We start from the raw sequence: 25,786 nt of genomic DNA, 5'->3' as shown, positions 1-25,786 counted from the left end.
CACAAAGGAAGGTTGCAGAAGGGCAATCAACCGCTATAGGCAGGTAGAGATCTATAAACCCAACTCCACTCGGGTGTCCAGGCAAGCTGGGTATGGTCGCACTCTTCATGTAAAAACAGCTGGATGGGTTTAGAGGTGGCTAAGCCACAGAAGACCCAGGCAGTATACCCCTCAAAAGAAGGGTAAACGGCACAAGGGGAGTGAGGCACTCAGGGTATGGTAAACCCGAAGTTAAACCCAGCTAAAGAGAAAAGGATGAGGTGACTTACCTAAAATAAAGACATAATCATACAAATAAGGACTTTAAATGTGTACATTAAAAGTCATTTATCGTAGGACTGTGTCTTCATTAGAGGTAAGCCACCTCATCCTTTTCTTTTTACCTCCGCTTTAACATACCTTGGGTGCCTCTTTCCCCCTGTGAAATTATTAAAAGGTTTAAAGTGGATCCGAGATAAACTTTTAATCGTTGCATAATTGTGTTCCTTTCATATAGTTTATAGGGCATTCCTCAAGCCAAATACTTTTGTTTTGTTTTAATACTCTAATTCCCTATAAACTAAACAAGACTCACCCACAGCTCCTTTTGGCACTGTAGCAAGGGCTTATGGGTGCTCAGTCTGGGCAGGAGGAGGTGTTACTAGCCATTGATTTCAGAGGCGGAGGGGAGGAGGGAGGAAGAGAGGGGTCTGAATTTACACACAGGCAAGCTGATAGCATCTCCAGCCCTCAGCCTGTGACAATATGACAAACCAAACATGGCTGCCCTCATTGTATCACAGGAATAAATAATCAAACTTTTGAAGCTGTTTGCAGCTAGATTTGCTGTGTAAACTTTAGATAAGATATATAGACAAGTTACTTGTTATAGTTAGTTTTTCATCTCGGATCTGCTTTAACGTGCCAGCTTTATTGAAACAAACGTTGACATGGCGAATGATAATCACAGGACATCAAGCAAACAAATAAATACTGCACAGATGACACTTGCAGCAGCCAATATGCCAGACAGATACAGAATCAGAGAGAATACTGTATATACTCACATAGAAGCCTAATTTTTCAGCATCAAAAAATGTGCTAAAAAGTTACCCCCTCGGCTTATATGCTGGTCAGTGGAGCAGAATGGATAGTGGAGCAGGTTTTGTTACTGGCAGAGGAGTTTAAGGATTATGCACTAGTGATCCTACTCTTGCCAGCTAGCTCCCTGATGTGTCCGTGCCCCAGTCTCCTGCAACATGGTGTGCAGAGTGCACTGCCCAAGAGTATCTGTGTCCCCTGACGTGGAGCGGAGCGTGCAAGCAACATGTCAGCAGTGCAATGATCGGGTGTTCTTCCTTTGTGGCAATCACGGTCTCTCATATCTATGACGCCATCTAGTGGCATCTTAAGACACAGCTGTATCATCCTTGGGGCACATCTGGCTATAGGGAGAGGGGCTGACTTGCACTGGGGCACATCAGGCTACTGGGGAGGGGGCTATACTGGGTAGGGGGCTTATACGCAAACCACTTTTTCTGGTTTCTGGAGGGAAAAGTGGGTACCTCTGCTTATATGCGAGTATATACGGTATGCTACAACAAGCATTATTACAGTAAAATAAGAACCTCAGTAATATTTAGCCAAAAGGTAAGAAAGATCATAAAGCGGCATGCTAACAGTATCATATACAGCAGGATATTGCTTGTTTCCTTAACAATTATTATAAGAGAAACATATGGGGTGTAAACTGAACCCCTGGCCAGGCCAAAACGTCATAGGTTTATAGTTTGGATTACCGCTAGAGACTGCTTGCAGGGTTTGTAACTAGGGGCTACATAAAGCGCAATACAGTTAGTGTTAGGTATGAAGCGAGCGATCCTCCTGTCCCAGACTAACGTATGCTTATTTACTGCACTTCCACGTTGATAAATACCTTGAAATTATTAAAAGGTTTTTAGATACAGAGATGATTCCGGGTATGCTAATTTTCCAAAATTATGCTAATTTTGTTGGGACTTGTATGCAGCTTGGAATTAAACCAATAAGAAAGCAGTTGCTGCCAATCTGGATTGAATTCAACAAAATTTGCACCAACTAAAACAAACGAAACAAAAATTGTTTCATTGATGAGCTCTATTTAGATATTGCATGGTTTATAATTCACTATATTATAAGGGGTAAAGCAATAGTCTGTGCCCTAAATGGAAATTACTGTATTACTTGAAGTATTGTTATAATGCATTTATAATACTGACATCTTCCATAGCTCTGTAGAGTGTAGTCACATCACAACTGAATCCCTACCATATTGCCCTACATCCATGTCAAAATCTGAAGCCAATTTTAAGGAGAGACGGTAAGGCTTGAGCCTCACGGCAAAATCTTTCGCTGATAGAGATAAAGAAAATAGAATGGGGTTTTTCTTCAGGGGTGGGGCTATGTGCCAGAAGCCTGCGGATATGGGGCTTAAGGAGCAGATTCAAGGGAGAAGACACGGTAGGTAATGATAACTTACCATTACAAGAGGACCCATGAAATGCACAATTTTTACTGGATATCCACTTTAAGCTTACGGTAAGTTGTCTGTAAATGGTTCTGACCACTAGCAAATGAACAAAACACTCAAACCACTTGATACAGCAAACATGCACATTTAAGACTGTAAATGAAGGTTAAAAGACTACTGTAGGGGGGGGGAAAAAAAAAAAAAAAAAGTTGAACTTACATTGGGCTTCTAATGGTCCCCCACAGACGTCCTGTGCCCGTGCAGCCACTCACCGATGCTCCGGCCCCGCCTCCAGTTCACTTCTGGAATTTCCGAATTTAAAGTCGGAAAACCACTACTCCTGCACGGACGCTTCCTTGTTCCCGCTGACGTCACCGGGAGTGTACGGTGCAGGCCCAGTACGGTCTGCACCTACACAGTACACTCCTGGTGCCGTCAGCGTGAGCGAGGATACCGCCATGCAAGCGCAGTGGTTTTCCAACTTTGAAGTCGGAAATTCCAGAAGTGAACCGGAGCCGGGGCCAGAGCATCAGTGAGTGGCTGTACGGGCACAGGATGTCTGTGGGGGACCATTAGAAGCCCCAGGTAAGTTCAACTCTTTTTTTTTTCTTTTTCCCCCTACAGTACTCCTTTAATTATTGCTCACCGGGCAATACACCGTGAAAATAAAAAGGAGCTTACTTGCTTTAATATTAATTTATACACATACAAGGTGTTTCTCACCTTATACTGGCTGAGTGGATACTTTTCCAGCAAGTATTCATCACAACCACAAACTTTTAATATATATTTTCCCTGGTATTCAAGAACACAAAGCTTCAGCTGTTCAGTGGACAGTAACATACTTCTTGTTTTTTTCCTGATTGCTTCTGCTATTACATGTTCTGGTACGCAATCATGGTTTATCTTCAAAGAGTATTTCTGTTTCTCATTGTTAGGAGACACAATGACCCAAATAACCACAATTATTTGCCCTGTGGAAAAGAACAGTCAATAAAGATCATTCCAATTACAGAACAGAAATCGACCCTAAAATTTTACAGAGTAAAAATGAGACAAAGCATGAGGAAGTCCGAAGCTTAAAAATAAGCGTGTTTGTGTGTGCATACGGCACATTAGAGAACAAAACTGCTTCCCTTCATGTTTTCATATGTTCCTGCCTTATGACAAACTTGTTAAATTGTATCCCAGCCTTAAAGGACAACTGAAGTGAGAAGAATATGGATGATGCCATATTTATTTATTTTTAAACAACTGCCTGGTAGCCCTGCAGGTCTATTTGGCTAAGGTAGTATTTGAATAACACCAGAAACAAGCATACAGCTAATAGTCAGATCTGACAATGTCAGAAACCCCGGATCTGCTGTATGCTTGTCTACGGAGGTCTACAGATAAACATATTGGAGGCCAAAGATCAGCAGGATAGCCAGGCAACCAGTATTACTTAAAATATATACATGGCATACTCCATATCCTTCTCACTTCAGTTGTCCTTTAACACTGAATACTCCAATATGACAACTGTTAAAGTGGACCCAAATTAACTTCTTGCCGACCGCGTCACGCCGAAGGGCGTGGCCGCGGCGGCAGCCCCAGGGCCGCCTAACGCCAATTGGCGTAAAGTCCTGGGGCTCTGTTTTGCAGGAGATCACGCACAGGCTGCGCGCGCATCTCCTGCTTGGGGGGGCGGAGCTCCGCCCCGCCTTCAGTCTCTGAGCGGCTTTTGCCGCTCGGGAGACTAATAGACGGCGTGATCACCGTCTATTTGCATGTACAGCGCTGCGATCGGCTGCAGCGCTGTACTGGGGACAGCCGTGTCTCACGGCTGTCCCCCTGGGGGACAAGAGAGCGATCGGCTCTCATAGGCAGAAGCCTATGACAGCCGATCGCCATAATTGGCTGGCTGTGGGGAGGGAGGGAACATTTTTAAAGAAAAGGCTTTTTTTTTTATTTTTTAAGCTAATAATATTTATTTTTAAAAAAATAAACATGGGGGGAGCAATCAGACCCCACCAACAGAGAGCTCTGTTGGTGGGGAGAAAAGGGGGGGGGGGGAAATCACTTGTGTGATGTGTTGTGCGGCCCTGCAGCTTAGCCTTAAAGCTGCAGTGGGCTATTTTACTAAAAATGGCCTGGTCACTAGGGGAGTTTAGCACTGCGGTCCTCAAGAGGTTAAAAATACAAGATTTCAGAAATAAAATCTATTTTCTAAAATTACAATAATAAATAGCAGCCTTTTTTTTCAGCTGCATGATGACAAATATAAAATATTTTACATTTATTGGAGGAACCCCTCCCTTCCTTTCATATTGCCAGGACAGAATCCGGCAAACTGGTGGAGTAGGTGGTGTCTGGCAAAGGAGGAATTGCTAATGGCTGCCACCTGTGTAACCCTAGTTATGAAAACAGAAGGGTAAAAAGCATGCACTGAAATGCTCATAGGCTTGAAGGAGTGTCTATTTATCTTTGTATGTGTCAGAGTGCTGCAACTAAATATTTTGAAATAAAAAAATAAATAAATAAAAAAAGTTTGGTTTGGGTCCGCTTTAAGTTTGGATGGTCAGTCAGTTCTGGAGAGTTGAGTTTGTCACAACATTGTTCAATACCATTTTAAAATTTCAGTCATATTTATTATTATTTAAAGTACACATATGAGATTTGAAAAGAAAAAAAACAAACCTTTAGCATACTCCAAAGGCTCCCCCTGTCCTCATCTGCCAGGCTGTTCCAGAGCTGAGATCCCCGAAGCCCAGGGTCATGTGGCACCACTGCACCTGCGCAGTAGCTTGAATCCGCTCAGACTTTGGCAGTGAAAGCAGAGACCGATCAGGTCCATGCTACTGCGCTGCACAGATAGGTTGCACATGCCCAGAAGCACAAGCCGATAGGACTCAGCTTCTTTCACCCAAACACCATGCAGGTCTGTGTGAGCCATCAACAAGCCCTTGTCCATGTTTTTTTTTTTTTAGAAAAGTCAGCACTGAACGGGCTGGTGGGGGAGGACCCCGCTCTAAGGCGAATACCCCTTTGGGCTGCATTAAACGTCATCTCTTCTCCCTTGCCGTCCTCCGTTCTGGCTCTATGACTGCCGGTAATCCGGTCAGTCCCTGCCAGTTGAGGTCCTCTACGCATGCGCGGCTAAGCTGCGTGCACCTGCCACGTTCACATCCCCTAGAGCAGGGGTCTTAAACTCAATTTACCTGGGGGCCGGAGGAGGCAAAGTCAGGATGAGGCTGGGCTGCATAAGGAATTTCACAATCGCGGCGCATCGCCGCCTCTGCCCGTCCCTCTCACTCTTCCTTCACAAAGAGGGGCGGGGAGAGGCGGCGATCCGTGCGGCGATTGACGTAAGGAGGGCCAGAGCTGAAGCTGAAAGCTCTGGCCCTTCCAAGAAATGCCGCCGGATTGCCCCCCGGGCGATTTGGGGGCTCTGCAGCCCTCGTTTAGCGGCGGGGATGCGGCGGATTACTTGGGAGCACTGAAGCGAACTATAAGGAAGCTTTTGTCTGCGAGGGCCACAAAATATTGTATCGAGGGCCGCAAATGGCCCGCGAGTTTGAGATCCCTGCCCTAAAGCCTTCTGCAACTGAGCAGTTCTACTGTGCAGGCGCAGAATGCTCCAGTGGATAGGAGCGCGACTAAGGGTTTGCACACAGCCGTGCCGCTCAGAAGGCCGTGACTGCCAGGATTACCAGGGAGTCATAGCGGCTTAACGGAGGGGCCAAGGAAAACGGCAAGAGACTCAGCGCTGCTCATGAGGCTGGAGGAAGCCCAGAGTAAGTATAAATCAGCGCTAATGAACCATTCTCTGGGTTACTTTAACCATAGGATTTTGTTCAGGCTTGTGTCGACATGTTCCTTCCATCCATTGTATAGATGGAGCACAAACCCACTGCATGCTCTATATTTTGGACACTGGACACAAATTGGACATATAACAATGCTATTATGATAGGTCGTATGCAATAGACATAGTTAAATAGGTGTTCCAATCCATGGACAGTGGCAGCATATGCACAGTCACCACTCACAGCACTTGCTCTGTGTAGCAAGCATGGACCAAGCCATAAACATAATATCTTACAAGCTTCAATAAATAAAACTATTTCACATTGGTTTTATTTTTAACCATTCAAGCTGGTGGTAAAAAGCAACATCTGCCCCCTAAACTGGGAGAAATATCCTTGGAGTTGAGATAATCATAAGCATTTTATCCAAATTTCTTCAGTTTAAAGGACAACTGTAGTGAGCAAGATTTGGAGGCTGCCATATTCATTTCCTTTTAAGCAATACCAATTGCCTGGTTGTCCTGCTGATCCTCTGCCTCGAATACTTTTAGCCACAAACCCTGAAAAAGCATGAAGCAGATCAGGTGTTTCTGACATTATTGCTGCATGCTTGTTTCTGGTATTATTCAGACACTACTGCAGTCAAATAGATAAGCAGGGCTGCCAGGCAACTGGTATTGCTTAAAAGGAAATAAACATGGCAGCCTCCATAGTCTTCTTGCTACAGTTGTCCTTTAAGAATCATGGCTGCCATGCTGCTCTTGGGATCCTGCAATGCTTAAATGACAAGTGAAAAGAATATTGAGGCTGCCATATTTATTTCCTTTTTAAACGATAACCATTGCCTGGCAGCCCTGCTGATCTATTTGGCTTGAGTAGTGAGCGAATCACACCGGAAACAAGCATGCAGCTAATCTTGTCAGATCTGACAATGTCAGAAACACCTGATCTGCTACATACTTGTTCAGGGTCTATGGCTAAAAGTATTAGAGGCAGAGGATCAGCGATACTGCCAGGCAACTGGTAATGCTTATAGCAGTATCGTCACCATAAACATCAAATTTCAACAGCAACTGGTCTGAGTGTATTAAGTGATAAAGATGCTAATCCTGCATCCAAAACTTTTAAAAAGGTTTTCTGCTGTTATGATTTGGAGTTATCATATACCTGAAAAGCACTGGCTCTTTTGTAGTCGGTGCCAAAGAATTGCATGCTGGGGGTTCTTTTTATCTATAATATTATTCCTCTTCCCTTTATTTACCTGCCTGCTGCTTATCTGAAACCTGATCCCCTATGTGTTATGTAAGTAGATCAAGTATTTATCTACTTATGTGTTTTTTTCCCTGGCATAGTATGGCTGATCCTACTGCTTTAAACATAAATAAATATGGCAGCCTTCATATCACTCTCGTTACAGTCGTCCTTTAGGACTTTTTAGTAGACCTCCCCCAACCCATCTCTGTCTCAGCTCACTATTTTCTCCAAGTTGAATGGGCAAATTCTTCAACAAGACTCCTTTTCTACAGAAGCACATCAAAGTGGGTAATAGAATGGGAAACACCACTGTTACATTTCAACTGGCATAGCGCTAAATACTTCAATGCAATATTTAAAGAGGAACTCCAGTGAAAATAATGTAGTAAAAAAAGTGCTTCATTTTTTACCATAATTATGTATAAATTATTTAGTCAGTGTTTGCTCATTGTAAAATCTTTCCTCTCCCAGATTCACATTCTGACATGTATTACATGGTGACATTGTTACTGTGGGCAGGTTATGTAGCTGCTCCTAGCTGTTTTGGCTGTTAGAGACAGCTGTAAACAGCTAATTCCTGTCTGTGAACATTGTTACATTGTGGCAGTTTGCCCAGAGTACCGCGGTACTCAGAGCTTCTTGTGGGAGGGGTTTCAGCACAAAATCAGTCATACAGCGCCCCCTGATGGTCTGTTTGTGAAAATCATATTTCTCATGTAAAAGGGGGTATCAGCTACTGATTGGGATAAAGTTCAATTCTAGGTTGGAGTTTCTCTTTAAGTTTTTGGTCTTTTTAACCACTTAAGGACCACAGTCTTTTCGCCCCTTAAAGAGAAACTCCGACCAAGAATTGAACTTTATCCCAATCAGTAGCTGATACCCACTTTTACATGAGAAAAATAATGATTTTCACAAACAGACCATCAGGGGGCGCTGTATGACTGATTTTGTGCTGAAACCCCTCCCACAAGAGGCTCTGGTACCGTACGGTACTCTGGGCAAACTGCCACAATGTAACAATGTTCAGACAGGAAATAGCTGCTTACAGCTATCTGTTAAAGCCAGACTAGCTAGAAACAGCTACATAATTTGCCCACAGTAACAATGTCACCATGTAATACATGTCAGAATGTGAATCTGTGAGAGGAAAGATTTTACAATGAGCAAACACTGACTAAATCATGTATACATAATTATTGTAAAAATGAAGCACTTTTTTTATTACATTATTTTCACTGGAGTTCCTCTTTAAGGACCAGAGCCTTTTTTTCCATTCAGACCACTGTAGCTTTCACGGTTTATTGCTCGTTCATACAACCTAAAATCTAAATGAATTTTACCTCCTTTTCTCGTCACTAATACAGCTTTCTTTTGGTGCTATTTGATTGCTGCTGCGAGTTTTAGTTTTTATTATATTCATCAAAAAAGACATGAATTTTGTAAAAAAAATGATTTTTTTAACTTTCTGTGATAAAATTTGTCAAATAAAGTAAAATTTCTGTATACATTTTTGTCCAAATTTATTGTGCTACATTTCTTTGATAAAAAAAACAAAACAAAAAACAAAACATTCAGTGTATATTTATTGGTTTGGGTAAAAGTTATAGCGTTTACAAACTATGGTGCCAAAAGTGAATTTTCCCATTTTGAAGCATCACGGACTTTTCTGAGCACCGGTCAGGTTTCATGAGGTGCTAAAATTCCAGGATAGTATAAAGACCCCCCCAAATGACCCAATTTTGGAAAGAAGACATCCCAAAGTATTCACTGAGAGGCATGGTGAGTTCATAGAAGATTTTATTTTTTGTCACAAGTTAGCGGAAAATGACACTTTGTGAAAAAAACAAAAATCTATTTCTGCTAACTTGTGACAAAAAATAAAATCTTCTATGACGGGTGATTGACAGGTGATTACAGGGGAGAATATAGAATATATGTATGCAGTACACGGGGGGGGGGGGGGGGAGGGGGGGTCTGAGGTCGTTCTAAGGGTGTGGGCGGGTGATTGGGTGCCCTAGGGGCAGATAGGGCTCTGATCTGATGGGTAGCGGTGACAGGTGGTGACAGGAGGTGATTGATGTGTGATCGGTGGGTGATTAGATGGCAGAACAGATGTAAAGAATGCACTTTGGAGGTGATCTGAGCGTGGGTCTGCGGGCGATCTGATGGTGTGGGTGGGTGATCAGATGCCCGTAAGAGGCAGGTTAGGGTCTGATCTGATAGGTGACAGTGACAGGTGGTGATTGACGGGTAATTACAGGGGAGGATAGATGTATACAGTACAGGGGGGGGGGGGGGTCTGGGGAGGATCTGAGAATGTGGGGGGGGGGGTGATCAGGAGCCCCCAGGGGGCAGTTTAGGGCCAAATAAAAAAAATAGTGCTGACAGATAGTGACAGGGAGGGATTGATGGGTGATTAGGGGGGTGAATGGGTGTAAACAGGGGTCTGAGGGGTGGGCAGGGGGGGTCTGAGGGGTGCTGTGGGCGATCAGAGGGTATGGAGGGGGGGGGGGCAGATCAGTGTGCTTGGGTGCTTACCTGCATGGCTGCAGCCTGCCCTGGTGGTCCCTCGATCACTGGGACCACCAGGGCAGGAGGCAGCCTGTATAATATGCTTTGTATACATTACAAAGCGTATTATACACTTTGTAGCGGCGATCCGGTAGCTAGCAACCCGCCGGTGCTTCCGAACGGCCAGCAGTTTACTGCGCAAGGGGGCGGAGCCTGTCGCCATCACGAACGACACAATCGCCGCATAACCACCAATGGCCGTATTGCGGTCGTTTGGGCCCAGCCCTTGCCGCCGCCCATCGGCTGTGGGGGCGGTCGGCAGATGGTTAATCTGCAAAACTGCTTAAATATTGCTCTAACTTTGTCATTAAGGATATCAAATGTTGCCAAATGAGAAAAAAAAAAATGAATATAAAAGTGAACACACACACACACACACCTAAATTGAGGACAAAGTAGCAGAATTGTTAATATATACTTTACCTTTGTCAAGTTTGTTTTCTATGTGCTTGGGAAGCTCTGAGGAGGATTCTACATTAGGTGGGTAAACATAAAGTGCTCTGCTAATGGGGCCATTGGCATCACGAAGTTCAACAGCGTCTTTACATACGTTGAGGATATTTTTCCTGAAGTCTTGAACCTCTGGATCTTTCACCATGTCAAACTCGCAAACAGGCATTCCTATGGCAAAACCTAAAAAAGACAAAGTACGATTTAGTATTTTTCTTCAAAACAGATTTCTGTTAGAGCTAGATTTAGGATACAGAATGCCCTGTGCAAATTCTTAGTATGGTACTCCATGACCAACAGAGGTCATACAATGCAGCCTAAACATTTTATAAAATGCAGGATGCCAGCAGGAGTGCTGCGAGGGTACAAGCGAACCATGCAATTGCTTGGGACCCCAGAATCTGCAGGGGCCTTAGGCTGGGCTGCCCTGTTGCTCCCTTTTGCCATAACTCACATGGCCCCAATACAGCACAGAATCTCACCGCGCTCCTGCCGCTTAGTGTCCGGTCACCATGGTTACTTCTGGCTGACCAAAAGGGGACACAGGGAATGGAGGGGGACAAAAAAACGCAAGGGGAACAGAGGAGAAAAGAGGCGCAGGGTGAACAGAGGAGACACAAGAGGACAAAAAAAAAAAAGGCACAGGGGGAACTGAAGTGACACAGAGGAGGACAAAAAAGGCTCAGGAGTAAGGCTGCATTTCCACTAGTGCGGTGCGAATCGCCGCGGTAAAAATTCGCATGCGGGTGCGAAATTCGCATGCGGGTCCATGCGAATTTTCATGCGAATTCGCATGGATGACGATGTATCCAAATTTAACCATGGCAGTGCTGGTGTGCTTTTCCATTCTTTCTATGCAAATTCGCATGAAAATTCGCATACCTAAACCTCATGCGAATTTCCGATTAAATACATTGTATGCGATTCGCGTATGCGAATTCTGATGGCTCTGCCATGCGAATTTTTTCTGCACAGAAAAACGCAAAGGAATCCTGACAAGTGGAAACAGTCCCATTCACTTGTATTGCTATGCGAATTTGCATGCGAAAAACGAATTCGCGATAGTGGAAATGAGCTCTAATAGAGGTGACACAGATGGGGACAAAAGAGGCACAGGGAACAGAGAGACAAAAGAAGAACAGGGAACAGAGGTGACAGAAGCAGACAAAAGAGGCATGGGGGAACTGAAGAGACACAGATGGGTACAAAAGAGGCAGAGTGGAACAGAGGGGGACAAAAGAGGCACAGGGGGAAAATACAGTAGGTGACACAGTGGGACAAACAAGGCACAGGGGGAAAGGTGAACGGGGACAAAAGAGGCAAAGGGGGGAGCACAGGGGGCACACATGGTTTTTATGATTAGTTATCAGTGATAGCTAGGATTTCCCACACTGCTGAGAAACTGGGAGTTCACACAGTGTAGAGAAGCTGGGATTCATAGCCTTGCATTATTATCGATTTCCATTAATCACTGCCATTTTCCCTGGTAGCATGTGCGTTGATGTACCCTGCAAACTTCATGTGATTTAACTATGTGTGGGGAATTTGAGACTAAATTATGGTCACTCACTGAACTAATACACTTAGCCTCTGAAGAAGCAACTCTGCAATAGTCATGAAATGTGCTTCAGGTGGCAAATGAACATTCTTGAACTGTGACCGCTTTGTTTTGTTTTTTTAATTGATGGAATCCCTGTACATTGTTTATCTCGAATTTGTATTAAAAGTGAGTTTATAATGTCCTCTATGTACCTACACTGAAATCTCTAGTCTTTCATTGGTTTTATACAAGTCTGCTATAATGACTTGCCTGGGACCAATGCTGGAAAATGTAAAAAAAACAAAACGAAACTTATTCTTGGTCTAGCTCTTATTTATGAGACAATTAAAGGGGATGAATGGATGTCTAGGATTGACTTCCTGATCTGTGCAGCAAATCAGCCATAAAGGAAACTGAGAAAGAGAAAAGAGCATACTGTCGATATGGTCACAAGTGATATATGAACACCCTGGCAATTTTAAAGAGACTCCGTAACAAAAATTGCATCCTGTTTTTTATCATCCTACAAGTTCCAAAAGCTATTCTAATGTGTTCTGGCTAACTGCAGCACTTTATACTATCACTGTCTCTGTAATAAATCAATGTATCTTTCCCCTGTCAGACTTGTCGGCCTGTGTCTGGAAGGCTGCCAAGTTCTTCAGTGTTGTGGTTCTGCTATGAACTCCGCCTTCCAGGCCCCTCTCTGCACACTGCCTGTGTGTTATTTAGATTAGAGCAGCTTCTCTCTTATCTTTTACAAGCTGGATAAATCGTCCTCTGAGCTGGCTGGGCTTTCACATACTGAGGAATTACAACAAGGGCAAAGCTGTTTGCTGGAAGAAAAGAGCAGCCTGAAACTTCAGTGCATGGGGGAAAGAAACACACAAATGATCTCTTGAGATTCAAAAGGAATGCTGTATACAGCCTGCTTGTGTATGGATGTATTTTTCTATGTGTGGACATACTGTACATCAACCTACTTCCTGTTTTGGTGGCCATTTTGTTTACAAACAAACTTTTTAAAACTGTTTTTAACCACTTTTAATGCGGCGAGGAGCGGCAAAATTGTGACAGAGGGTAATAGGAGATGTCCCCTAACGCACTAGTATGTTTACTTTTGAGCGATTTTAACCATACAGATTCTCTTTAAAACCACACAGCCGATTTCTTTAGCTTTGTTGTGGCTATTGATCTTTTGGATGTGCAGTATGTTATACTACTATAAATAAAGCTTAATTGTGAGAAAAAAACCCAAAACAAAACAAAAAACACACAGCTGGCTCCATGTTGAAAACTGAAGGGTTTGTTTTAAAGATATTAAAATGTACAGATTAGCTTATGTAGGACATTAAATAGCATAAAGTTTAAAGTGATCTAGTATAATGACCAAACCAACAGTATCCCTGGAAAGAGTGGATGCAGTTTTTATTAGGGCATAAAGGGATACTTAAGTCTGGCCAAAAAGAGTTTAACTCACCTGGGGCTTCCCTCAGCCCCCTGCAGCTGATCAGTGCCCTCGCAGCTCCGCTCTGATGCTCCTGGACCCGCGGGCGACGACTTCCGTTTTTGCCGTCACCGACCGACAGGCATGGGAACGCGAGTGATTGTTCGCATTCCCAGCCACAATAGCACCCCCTAGGCTACTATTGCAGCAAGAAGGCCGCAATAGTAGTATAGGGGGTGCTATTGTGGCTGGGAATGCGAACAATCACTCGCGTTCCCATGCCTGTTGGCCGGTGACGGCGAAACCGGAAGTCGTCGCCGGCGGGTCCAGGAGCATTGGAGCGGAGCTGCGAGAGCACCGATCAGCTGCAGGGGGCTGAGGAAAGCCCCAGGTGAGTTAAACTCATTTTTTTGGCCAGACTTACGTATCCCTTTATGCTGGGTACACACGGTGCGTTCCCGCACTCGATTCCAGGCGATGCGCCACTCGATTTCCGTCGATTCCTTTATTTCCGACATGTCCGATTCGCGGGTCGATGGATCGTTAGGTCGATTTGCCATACTTTACATGGCATTCTGTGAGAAAACGCGGAAAAGCCGCCGCGTCTGCTGAAAGCAAGGCGGCTGATTCCGCGTCCAACGCGGCGGTTTGCACGCGTAGGCACACGTCTAATAGTGTGGTAGAACGCGGAAAAGCCGCCGCATGTTCTAATAGCAAAGCGGCTGTTTCCGCGTCCAAGGTGGCAGTTTGTACGCAGCAGCGTGCCTTTGGGGTGGCTGGGTCTGTTAGTCCACATAGATGGATGAAGAGCTACGCGCGCGCGGGCCAGAAGTCAGGACCTTTATACCAGCAGGGGGAAGTGCCAGCTGATCAGGACGATCAGCTGATTTCTGCTGGACTCATGATTGGCTGAGTGGCTCGGGCGGGGCAGCAGAGTTCAGCTACTATATGTTCTGCTTGCTTGTCAGTTGCTGGTTGTCTGCCATTGCAAACACTTTGTGGAAGCATTCAGACCATAGTCAGATCCTTACAGTGTGTTTGAACCAGGAGGACTTGGGAATTCACACTGAGCCAGATTACCTTGTACTGTTTATTTGTTAGACCAGTTCCAGGGTGTTGAGATCAAGGCCCTCACACCCCAGACTAGGAATACTGTGTATCTTCTGTGTATTTTCTAGCATAGTTCCAGGGTGTTGAGATCAAGGCCCTCACACCCAAGACTAGGGAACTGTATTGTCTTTGTGTTATATTCCAGACTAGTTCCAGGGTGTTGACGATCACGGACCTCACACCCAAGACTAGGGAATTGTATTATCATTTATGTTATGCTCCAGACTAGTTCCAGGGTGTTGTGACTACGGACCTCACACCCAGACTAGGATTGTCCTATTACTGTATTACATTAGCCCAGTCCAGGGCAATACCTTTCATATTAGCTGCAGGGCTTCCTGCAACCCAGCCTCGGTCCCTCGCCCAGGGGTCCACAGGCTACAGGAATATTACCCACAGTCAGGGGTGAATTCCTCAGGAGTCTTAGGCCGCCAGCTCCTCTGGTGGTCTCTACTCAGAGTTGTTACTGTTGCACCAAACACTCTCACTATTCTGGTGTCCAGAGGTTAGCAATACATCTGTATTATCGCTGATTCTGCAGATCATCGATAATCAGGCGTATATCTGTATTCTTGGTGGTACTGCAGATCGCCAAGAATCAGATTCTCTCTGCGTGCTGACATCGATCGTTACACATTCGACCTAAAAATCATCGAAAAGCGCTCGGAAACAATCGAATCGTCGAAAATCGAGCGGCGCATTCGATGCGGGAACGCACTGTGTGTACCCAGTATTCCTAATGAATTTAAACTGTAATTAAAATAGAAAATATGATAAAATGTTCTCTCAGATAATAGTCATCATAAACAATTTATATATACAGTAATAGCTGTGCTTAGTCCACAAAAATGAAATAAAACAATCAAAATTAGTTACTTGTGCTGCTTCAATAAAGCAGTCCTCATATTTTTAAAGTCAGATATACATGTCTGATTGTGACTGTATAGTATATATTATGTGTACAAAGGAATTTCTTATATATGATACAGCCAGAACCCGAAGTTTGGCCACTTCTAGTTCTGGCCGGCCACTTCTAGTTCTGGCCGGCCACTTTGGGTTCTGGCCGGCCAATGTGCGAAGTGGCTGCTGCGCTGCGGCCAATGTGAGAAATGCAATGATTCCTGTAACAATAATGTATCTTCTGGCCGCAGCGCAGCGGCCAAATGTATCGCAACGGAGTTAATTTCACAAAATGAAGCCGGCGGCAATGTAACAGATGAAGCCGCCGCCTTTTTCTCTGCCTCACTCTCCTCCCCCACGCCTCACTCTCCTTCTCTTAAGGGCAGCCGGCAGGGACACGTGTGTCCCCACAGAGTCGTTCGTCGCGGCAGGGAATCCTGTCGTTCTTGCAAAGCGGGTGCTGGCAGAAGCAATGTCTGCAACCTCCCCGCTCTGCTTTCCTGGCGCAAGGAACGACTCTGGAGGGGACATGTGTGTCCCCGCCGGCTGCCCATAAGAGAAGGAGAGAGAGGCGGGGGGAGGAGAGAAAGGCAGAGAAAAAGTCGGCAGCTTCATCTGTTACATTGCCATCGGCTTAATTTCATTAACATTAACTAAGTTGCGATACATTTGGCCACTGCGCTGGGGGCAGAAGATACATTAATGTTACAGGAATCATTCCATTTCTCACATTGGCTGCAGCGCAGCAGCCACTTCGCACATTGGCCGGCCAGAACTAGAAGTGGTCAAACTTCGGGTTCTGGCCGTAACATATATACTAAAGAACATCTATGCTGTAAGAATAAAGCCTGATGTGTAGCCGTGTCACTGTTATGGCCAAAACCAGAAATCGGCCAAAGTGGGAAGTGGCCGGCCATTTCTAGAGCTGGCCGATTTGACGTCGGCCAAAGTCCCAAAATGCTGGGAATTTCTGACATTGGCCGGCCAGTTTGCAAAATGGCCAAAGTCAATTGGCCAAAGTCCAAAATATACAAATTCCAGAACATCCCAAGTCCTGTCCATCAGCATGAAAGGCACTCAGAACTACCTCTCTCCTCTGAAAGATAGGAAACAGCATAATAACCTATAAAGAAAACCACTTCTTTACAGCTGATACAAATCCTGCATTAAATCTGCAGTTTGTATATCTTCTGCTTTCATGGAAGCAAACATGTTGTTAACATTCCTTGTTTACCATTTAGCTTCTCTGCCATGGCAGAGGAGATTCCCGAGCTGATCCAGCTTAGAAATCAAATTACATTGGTATTTAGTCACAGATTAGTGGGAAATAGATGGGCTACAATCTCTAAATACATATTGGGTGCATTCTCTGTATTGGCCTAGTATAATGCACGCAGGGCTATGTCTGGTGGGTGGAGGTCCAGCTGGTGAGCTCAGCAGCGAGATGGGAGCAAACCGGGAGGCAGCAGGCATGTAGCAACGGAAGCCTGCTGCATGTGGATGGCTAACCTTCGTTGGAGAAGGTCTCAGCACAGTGGCAGTCTGGCAGCAGCGGCGGCGTTGAATGGGTCCGGGGGCATGTTCTTCCACGGCTGAAAAGTTGGTGCAGCATGTGGGAGGCCAAATCTCGCATCATCAGCGGCGGTGGTCTCAGCCACGTGGTTTGACCGCATCGATGCAAAGCTCAGCGGTTGGTGGTGTGCCTGTTCCCCGACAGCAGAGGATGTGACCCAGTATTATCCAGCGGTGGGGGAACAGCGGGGTAGAAAAGGCAAGGAGCAGTAAGAGAGAAGGCAGCAGGGATTTCGGGAATTGGCCAGCCACATCTAGCCAGAATGCGTTCTGGCCGGCCAAAGTCCACAAAAAGTCCCCGTGTCGCACACTGGCCATGTCAGCCGGCCATTTCTAGCTTTGACCGGCCAGAACCCGAAGTGGCCAGACTTCGAGTTCTGGCCGTAACATCACTAATAGAGATGGTCAATGAGATGGAAATAATTCTGCGTTGATGCTGATTTATGCAAATGTATGCACTCTTTGCTCATTAAATCAAATAATTTGATATGTTAAAATTTGGTTTGGTGACTACGAATTAAAGGGTACCTGAGACGGATGAAAATAAAAGTTTTATACATACCTGGGGCTTCCTCCAGGCCAATCAGTCCCTCGCTGTCCTCCTCCGCCACCTGGATCTTCTGCTAGGAGTCCCGGTAATTCAGCCAGTCAGCGCAGTCGGGCCACATGCCGCTTCCACAGCCAGGAGCATTCTCCACCTGTACAACAGTGCTGCGCAGGTGTAGTACGCTCCCGGCGGCGGATTGCGTGCATGCGCACTACGCCCGCCTGGATCAAGTACCTGGACTCATAGCAGAAGAATCCAGGTGGCGGAGGAGGACAGCGAGGGACTGATTAGCCTGAAGGGGCTAGAGGAAGCCCCAGGTATGTATAAAACTTTAATTTTATCTGTCTCAGGTTTACTTTGTTACACAGTAGTACTATACTCTACATATGCACTCCCCACAGAGCTGCAGGGAATCCACTGAGAATGTTGTGCACATTAAACACAGAGGTGTTGTCCATCACCCATAAACCTGGTTCAGATTGTACATGAAGAATGTGTAATGGAGGTAAAATCTCCTCATTCCCCTGCAGAGTACCTGACATCACTCTTACATGTACCCACAGTTACATTGCCTAGGGCCTGATAGATGTTCTTTGTTACCATCTGTACCTTTTACAAGTACTCTTACCAAGGATTAATTTTAGTCTAAAGAGCATAAATATGGCAGTCTACATATCCTTCTCACTTCAGTTGTCATTTAAAATTCCTAAGTGTTAGCAGTTAAGAGATGAATTTCATGCTACATACTTTCAATCAACAAGATTGTAATATGCAAATTCGAGACGTCGGAGTTGAGGAGTTGGTGGAATCCTAAACCGAGGAGTCAGTGGATTTTTGTACAGACTCCACAGTCCTGGTTTTCATACTGCTGACCAGTATCATCATGGTCATCCAGATTTGTGATTGCAATGCTTATGTTAAAGAAAAAAAGTGTTAAAGCCAAACATTTGACAAGGGTTTAGGGCCGGTTTCCACTAAACAGCAGCCAAATTGCCAAGCCATGCACGGCTATAGTGATTTGGCTGTCTGTCTAGATTTGCACCGCAATCTGGACAGCACTCCATTATAGAGAGATAGGCAGCATTTCCCTGCACCTCTTGTAGGAGGGGAAATACTGCAGATTCTCCCGGATTCGGACTCAGTGTATATAGGCCCTAACACATACATGGGGTTTCCTCCAACCCCCTGAAGTCCCTCAGCTCCTCAGTGTCCACACGGTCCCCTTCGTTCTCCAGCAGTCTGCCCCAGTGAAGTCCCGTGGTTAGGAGCATTCCAAGCATGCACAGTCAGCCTGGGTTGTGCGTGGCCAGAACCACACATGGGCAGTGCTTCACGACCCGCTTGGATTGTGGACTCCACTACAGGAGAAGGGAGGAGACCGGTTCAGCACGGAGGGAGACAACAAGCTATAGGGGGCTGGAGGAAGCCCCAGGTAAGTATAAATCTTTTTCATAGGTTTGTTTCAGGTTTACTTTAACCACTATTTTACCCTTACCACCAAGAGCCATGTCCACCTGTCAGTGCTCCTCCCATTCATTTTACCATAACTTTATCACTGCTTAGTACACCAAAATGATCCATGCCTTTGGGGGAGGGGGGGTTGCCACAAATTAAGGCTTTTTGTGGGTCATACTTGTTCTCAGTAATTACTTTATTTGCTAAGCATTTTATTAGGGAAAAACGAAGAAAAAAAACACACCATTTCTCAAATTCCATCCTCTATAGATTTAAAATAAATCATTGCTTCTCTATATAAAACCCTCACAAATAAATAAAAATGTACCCATTTGTCCCAGCTATAGCATTTTAATTATTTTCCTAGTACAATGCATGGCGATATTATTTGAAAATAAAGGTGTATTTTCTCTTTTTTTTTTTTGCACCCCATCAATAATTACAAGTCCTTATCGCTAACATGATATACATATAGTACGTTTTTAAAGAGGAGCTGTTAGGTATTGGGTCTCAGAGAAAATAAACACATATATCAGTAGCTAAAGATTGGCTGTACTTACATTACATATGCATTTCACTGTCCACGTTTGGATTTCACAGAATTTGTATATAGTATATGCAGAGATAGATGCTCCTGACAGCTCATGGCAGGCTCCATGTTTGTGAAGCCAAATGTGTGGTCATGTCCTGCCTGCTTCTGATCACAGATAAGCTAGTTCTTGAACAACACGGTGTGCAGTGAATATTAATGAGCCATGTGGCTAGGAACAATAGCTGACTCCTGCAGTGTAGTCTGCCCGAGATTTATCAGTGTTATCACACTGGACTGATTAGAAGCTCCTGTACCGTCTCATTAGCAGCCGAGGGGAGGGCCCCAGAATGCTTTGCAGTTTAGCTGCGGCTTGCGTCTTTATGGGTCTATAACAGACTTAAGATAAGCACACATCAAAGGTAACTGAAATGTTTATCTTCACTAATGGCTTTTGAGCTTCCTTCTAAACTGTTTAACACAGGAGAATAGAGGTTTAAATTAGCTTCTGCAGCCTGACAGTTACTCTTTAATGTATTTTATTGTAATTTTACTGTTTGACCACAAGATGACGCTACACGAAAAAAAGGAAGTAACTGGGTCTCAACCTGGATTTTGCAGTTATAGCTTTGGCTTTATTAGCACCATAGTAGCAAACAGCACGACGTTTCGGCCCAACGGCCTTTATCAAGTGTTACCAAATACAAAAATCACTCATATATAAACATTAAAACACACCCATCAAGGGCGGGCACACACTTAGTAAGTTCAGAGAGACATTAGCAATTAAAGAGACAGTATCACAGAAAGCATTTGAGGCTAAAGTCCTCATTAAGTCCATTTGGTGTAAGCGTACTTAACTTATCCATCCACCTGCTTTCCAGGTTGAGACCCAGTTACTTCCTTTTTTTCGTGTATTGACTTCCCCCACCCTTGATGGATCAGGGTGCTACTGGTCGACTCCCTGGTACTTAAAGTTTGTGGTCGAGCCCGGAGACATTGCTTTTTCTTCAGGCACAAGATGACGCTACACACACTATCCTGGGCTACCACGAGGAAGTGTTCAAATTTTTTAACGTTCATTATTATTATTGAACATTGCTTCTGATTGAAGTCATGTTCATTCATATACAAGCACTTAGATTGGCTCAGGGAACAAATGTTCCTGTTCACCAACTTCCGAAGTGGAGCCTACAACAGCCAATCAAATATCAGCCATTCATTTTAAATGGGAACATTTAAACTCCCGCCACTTTTAGACTGTTGATGGCAGGATCCTCAAACCTGGGACAGTCGGTCATTGGGTGACAGGTTCAAACTCAAAAATGTGGCCAAAGCCACAAACAGATCAGATTTCTTTAATTGATTTAAGTGGCAAATTTTAAAATGCTGCCAGTCTCATATTTTTTATGTAAAAAACCGACATAAATTTAGTCATTGGGTGCTTGAACTTTAAAGCACCACCAACCAAATTTCAAACTCCCCCTCTTGCTGTCTATCAGATTGTCACACAGAGTCTGTGTAGCTGTTGTGTGCTTTCTCCTGTTGGTGGGCATGTCTGGTTCCACTGTGAATGAGCAGCGGAAGTGTGTGTGGATTCACCCCGCTGTTGATTAACAGGACATGCGGGTAAGTCCTTGTAACATTAGCGGTGCTCAGACTGGAGGTTTTTATGCATCCAGTTTGAGATAACAGGTTAAAGAGAACCCGAGGTGGGTTTGAAGATTATCTGCATACAGAGGATGGATCTGCCTATACAGCCCAGCCTCTGTTGCTATCCCAAACCCCCCTAAGGTCTGCCTGCACTCTGCAATCCCTCATAAATCACAGCCACGCTGCTGACCAACAGCTTGTCAGAGCTAGCTGTGTTTATCTCTATAGTGTCAGTCTGCTGCTCTCCCCGCCTCCTGTAGAACTCCGGTCCCCACCTGCATCCCTTCCCTCCCTGCTGATTGGAGGGAAGGGACAGGGGCAGGGACCGGAGCTATGCAGGAGGCGGGGGAGCAGCAGAGACTGACATTACAGATGTAAACACAGCCTCACAGCACGGCTGTGATTTATGAGGGATTGCAGAGTGCAGGGGGACCTTAGTGGGGTTTAGGATAGCAACAGAGGCTGGGCTGTATAGGCAGATCCAGCCTCTGTATGCAGATAACATTCTTAAACACACCTCGGGTTCTCTTTAAGGTGCATGCAGAAAGCTCAGGCCTTCCTCACACACAGCTGTAAACAATGCCAGTCGGTAAAAGACACGCGCTTTACCATTTTACTTATTTAACCTCTTGACGACCAGCTAACGCCGATTGGCGTACGTAAACTGGTTGTCTGTGGGTTTCCATGGAAAAGTTCCATGTCAGTTCACGGAGGGTGTTTCCGTGAACTGCCTGCGAGCCTCCGATCGCGGCTCGCAGGCGAAATGTAAACATGCGGGGAAGAAATCCCCAGTGTTTACACTGCACGGAGCTGCAGCTGCGCCGTAAAGGAGATCGGCGATCCCCGGACTCTGATAGGCCGGGGATCGCCACCGTCTGATAGGCTGAAGCCTATAGGAGGCGGTACAAGACGTATCGCCGTCCTGTACCGCCTACAGAGCCAAGGAGAGGGAGGGGGAATAGTGCTGCAGAGGGGGGCTTTGAGGAGCCCCCCCCCGCAAGGCACAGCAGAGCGGCGGCGATCAGACCCCCCCAGCAGGACATCCCCCTAGTGGGGAAAAAAAGGGGGGGGGGGGAGGGGGTTCAAGTCTGATCGCCCTGCCTGCAATACGTAAAGGTCAAGGGAAAGGGGGGGTTGGGAGGCATGTGTAATAAGTTCACTATAAACACAAGAATTATAAAAATACAAAACCTTTATTAATTATTGTCAAAAAACCCAGAGAGTTACCCCTAAAAACAGACCACACGTCAGCCGCTCGCCAGAACACACCGCACCACAACTCTCTTACATCACCACACACCACCACTCCTAGTTTGAACCACCTAATGTGGTTAGGGATCCCAAAAAAAGTTCAAAAATAACCGTATCAATCTAGCAAATGATTGGTGTCCTGCTCAGAGAAGGTTAGCATAAGCAAGGTTGTAAGTAGTGCCGTGGAGGCACCAAATGCAGAGTGTTAATTTGCCAGCCAGAAGATTCAGCAGATGACCAGATGCAGTTCAGGTCCAGGAATAGGTAAGGCTTAAGCAAGCAGGGTAGACTGTAGCGGCAGGTCCGCATATAGGTCAAACATAGAGTTAGTTCACAGGTGTATGGATTGCAAGAAAAGCCATATACTGTACCCACTCCGGGCGACGGCACTCTAGGATGGCTGCTTGTGCTCAAGGTTCCTCAACCCACCGCCAGGGCCCAAGGCTAGGGGAGGAACCAGGAAGGAGTCTCACCAAGATCAGATGTTGCTGATGCAGACACGGATTCCCAGGCGTGATTTCCCGCCACTGCTTGTAGTGGCTAGCACTGGACACAGCAGGATCGTGAGGTGGCTGTAGCGGACTGGCAGAGAGTAGCGGGGGGCAGGCCCGGCAGGGCGGCGGTGCGGTAGCCAAAGTCACGCCAGGTGCCCTGACATGTTTCGCCGGCCACTTCCGGCTTTCTCAAAGGGAGGCGTGACTCATCTCGTCATCATGCGCTGTCTAAATACGCACGACGCCGCCGTCAAAACGGCAGGCGTGCGCGTCATCCCCCTCCCGGACGGGCCAAGAACCAATCGAACACCAGGAGGAGTGGATACAAAGGTAAACAACTCCTGCGTGTAAAACATCACACGCTGATGGTTGGTGGTGAGGGATGGTAAAGGGCCACGGCTGGGGGGGGCCCAGACAGACATCACTCAAACACATAACACACACGATCTGCTCAGGTAATGATTATCACCCACATCACAGCGATACATGTAAATAGCAAAGAAAAAATTATTTTCTTAATTAAATGGAGCCGACGCATGGTCACACGAAGTTAATTGATAAATAATTATGGGACAAAAATGACCCAAACATTGAGTCAACAAGTCCCAAATCAAATAGTATTCACTGAACAAGGAAAAAATGTTGGTTATCCAAAAATTCAATTGCGTCATATGTAGCCATGCCGCAGAGGGAGAACCCAAACTAAAGCACGACAAGAGCAATACGCCCGCAGACACAGGGCGCACAGAACTAACCGGTAGGAACAGCACCGAGGGAGGGACCGGGATACAGGGAAGGGAGATGAATGTGGATAACCCACAATCAATATAAACCCAGGTTAAGTGGGTAAGAATGCTGAGAATCCGATTGAATCATTCAAACCTGGGGGGTCGGTGGCTCTTAATTCAAAAATCCATCGGGATTCTTTTTGAAGAAGCAACCGATCATAGTTGCCTCCCCTAATCGTTGTATGTATACGGTCAAGACCAATGACTCGTAAGCCACGGTAATCGCCCCCATGCATCGTTTTGAAGTGCCTGGCCACAGGTGTAGTGGATGTGATACTCCTAATGTTGGTAAGATGTTCACCAATCCTACTTTTCAAATCACGTCCCGTTTTGCCAATGTAGAAAGCCCCACACTGGCAAGAAAGGAGGTACACCACAAACAGGGTATTGCAATTGACAAAATGTTGCAATCGCCAACGATGTCCATTGGGGAGTACAACTTCCCTCCCAACAGATAGAAATCGACATATACCACATCCACCACAGCTGTATGTGCCAGTCACTCTGCAATGGGGACGTGTGGATTCAATCCCACGGAAATGACTCCTGACTGTAAGGTCCCGGAGGGATGGTGCCCTCTTAAAGGCAATTTTGGGTTCCGATGGCACCAGAGGATTGATTTTAGGATCGTTGATCAGAATGTACCAATGGCGTTCAAAAATACGCGCCATTTCTTTATGTTGAGCAGAATATTTGGTACAAAATCGTATATCCTCACTACCATCTCTCCGAGACCCGCCCCTCATAATCAAAGCCGTGCGATCAGCCGCAGTCGCCCGTTGATATGCCCTTCTCAGGAGATTGTCCGGATACCCTCGCTCCCTAAAACGGGAGCGTAGGTTTGCTGCCTCCATTTCAAAGGTAGAGGCTTCCGAACAATTTCTTTTCACACGGAGGTACTGGCCCACAGGGATACCCCGAATTGTATGTTCGGGGTGGAAGCTATCAGCTCGAAGAAGGGCGTTTGTAGCCGTGTCCTTCCTATAGAGACCCGTCGACAGGCGGCCCTGATCATCAATCAATATCCAGGTGTCCAAAAATGGAATTCTACTGAAATCATAAGTTAGCGTAAAATGTAAGTTCCTCGTGTTACGGTTAATAGCACCCACGAAAGAACGCAAATCACTCAAGGATCCCGTCCAAACGATAAAGATGTCATCGATGTACCTATGCCACATCAAAACGTGGCACAGGTACATCGAGAGACCATCGTCGGCAAAAATCGTGCGCTCCCACTCCCCCAGGTACAGGTTTGCGTAAGACGGGGCACAAGTAGTGCCCATCACCGCGCCCTGCACCTGGAGGTAGTGTGCCCCGTCAAAAACGAATATATTATTCAGCAACAAGAATCTTAACAGATCAAGTAAAAAAATATTATGTGCCGTCTGTCGCACGTCGAGCTCACCAAGGAAGGTACCCACAGCCGCCACCCCCAAATCATGGGGGATACTAGAGTATAGTGCCTCCACGTCCAAGGCCACCAGAATAGCGTCTGAGGGGACCTGAGTGCCCTCCAATACTTTAAGTAGGTGCATGGTATCCCTGACATAAGAGGGGAGGGCCTGCACATGAGGCTGAAGATGCCGATCAATGTACACACTCACCCTCTCCGTCAGGGACCCACGGCCTGAAACAATTGGTCGCCCAGGAGGGCGCTCCTTCTGCTTATGAATCTTGGGTAGGGCATAAAACGTAGGTGTTATGGGATATAACACTTTCAAAAATTGACTCACATCTTCCCCAATGATACTGCGCCGCAGCGCGTCATCGATAATGGTAAATAGCTGCTTTTGACATCTGGTGACCCTGGACACGGAGACACGAACATAACAATCCTGATTCTCAAGAATCTGCAAACACATGTCCCTGTAGGCCAGCACCCCCATCACAACCACATTCCCCCCTTTATCAGAGGGTTTAATCTCCCATCTCGTCTGCGACCCGAGCTCCTC

General features: G+C 45.7%; 1 protein-coding gene across 1 annotated transcript in view; it reads right to left on the bottom strand.

The window, feature by feature from the left end:
* Positions 1 to 25,786, bottom strand: part of PIK3CA (phosphatidylinositol-4,5-bisphosphate 3-kinase catalytic subunit alpha) — a 102,736-nt gene that overhangs the window by 49,933 nt on the left and 27,017 nt on the right. The window contains exons 3-4 of the mRNA XM_068281058.1: positions 10,525 to 10,734; positions 3,212 to 3,462 (exon numbers count right to left, since the gene is read on the bottom strand). Of these exons, the coding sequence (XP_068137159.1) occupies positions 3,212 to 3,462; positions 10,525 to 10,734 (461 nt within the window). The remainder of the gene's footprint in view (positions 1 to 3,211; positions 3,463 to 10,524; positions 10,735 to 25,786) is intronic.

This window comes from Hyperolius riggenbachi, chromosome 4, assembly GCF_040937935.1.
Source record: "Hyperolius riggenbachi isolate aHypRig1 chromosome 4, aHypRig1.pri, whole genome shotgun sequence".
NCBI lineage: Eukaryota > Metazoa > Chordata > Amphibia > Anura > Hyperoliidae > Hyperolius > Hyperolius riggenbachi.
The sequence above is the reverse complement of the archived record's forward strand: the minus strand, read 5'-3'. Positions and strand labels throughout refer to the sequence as shown.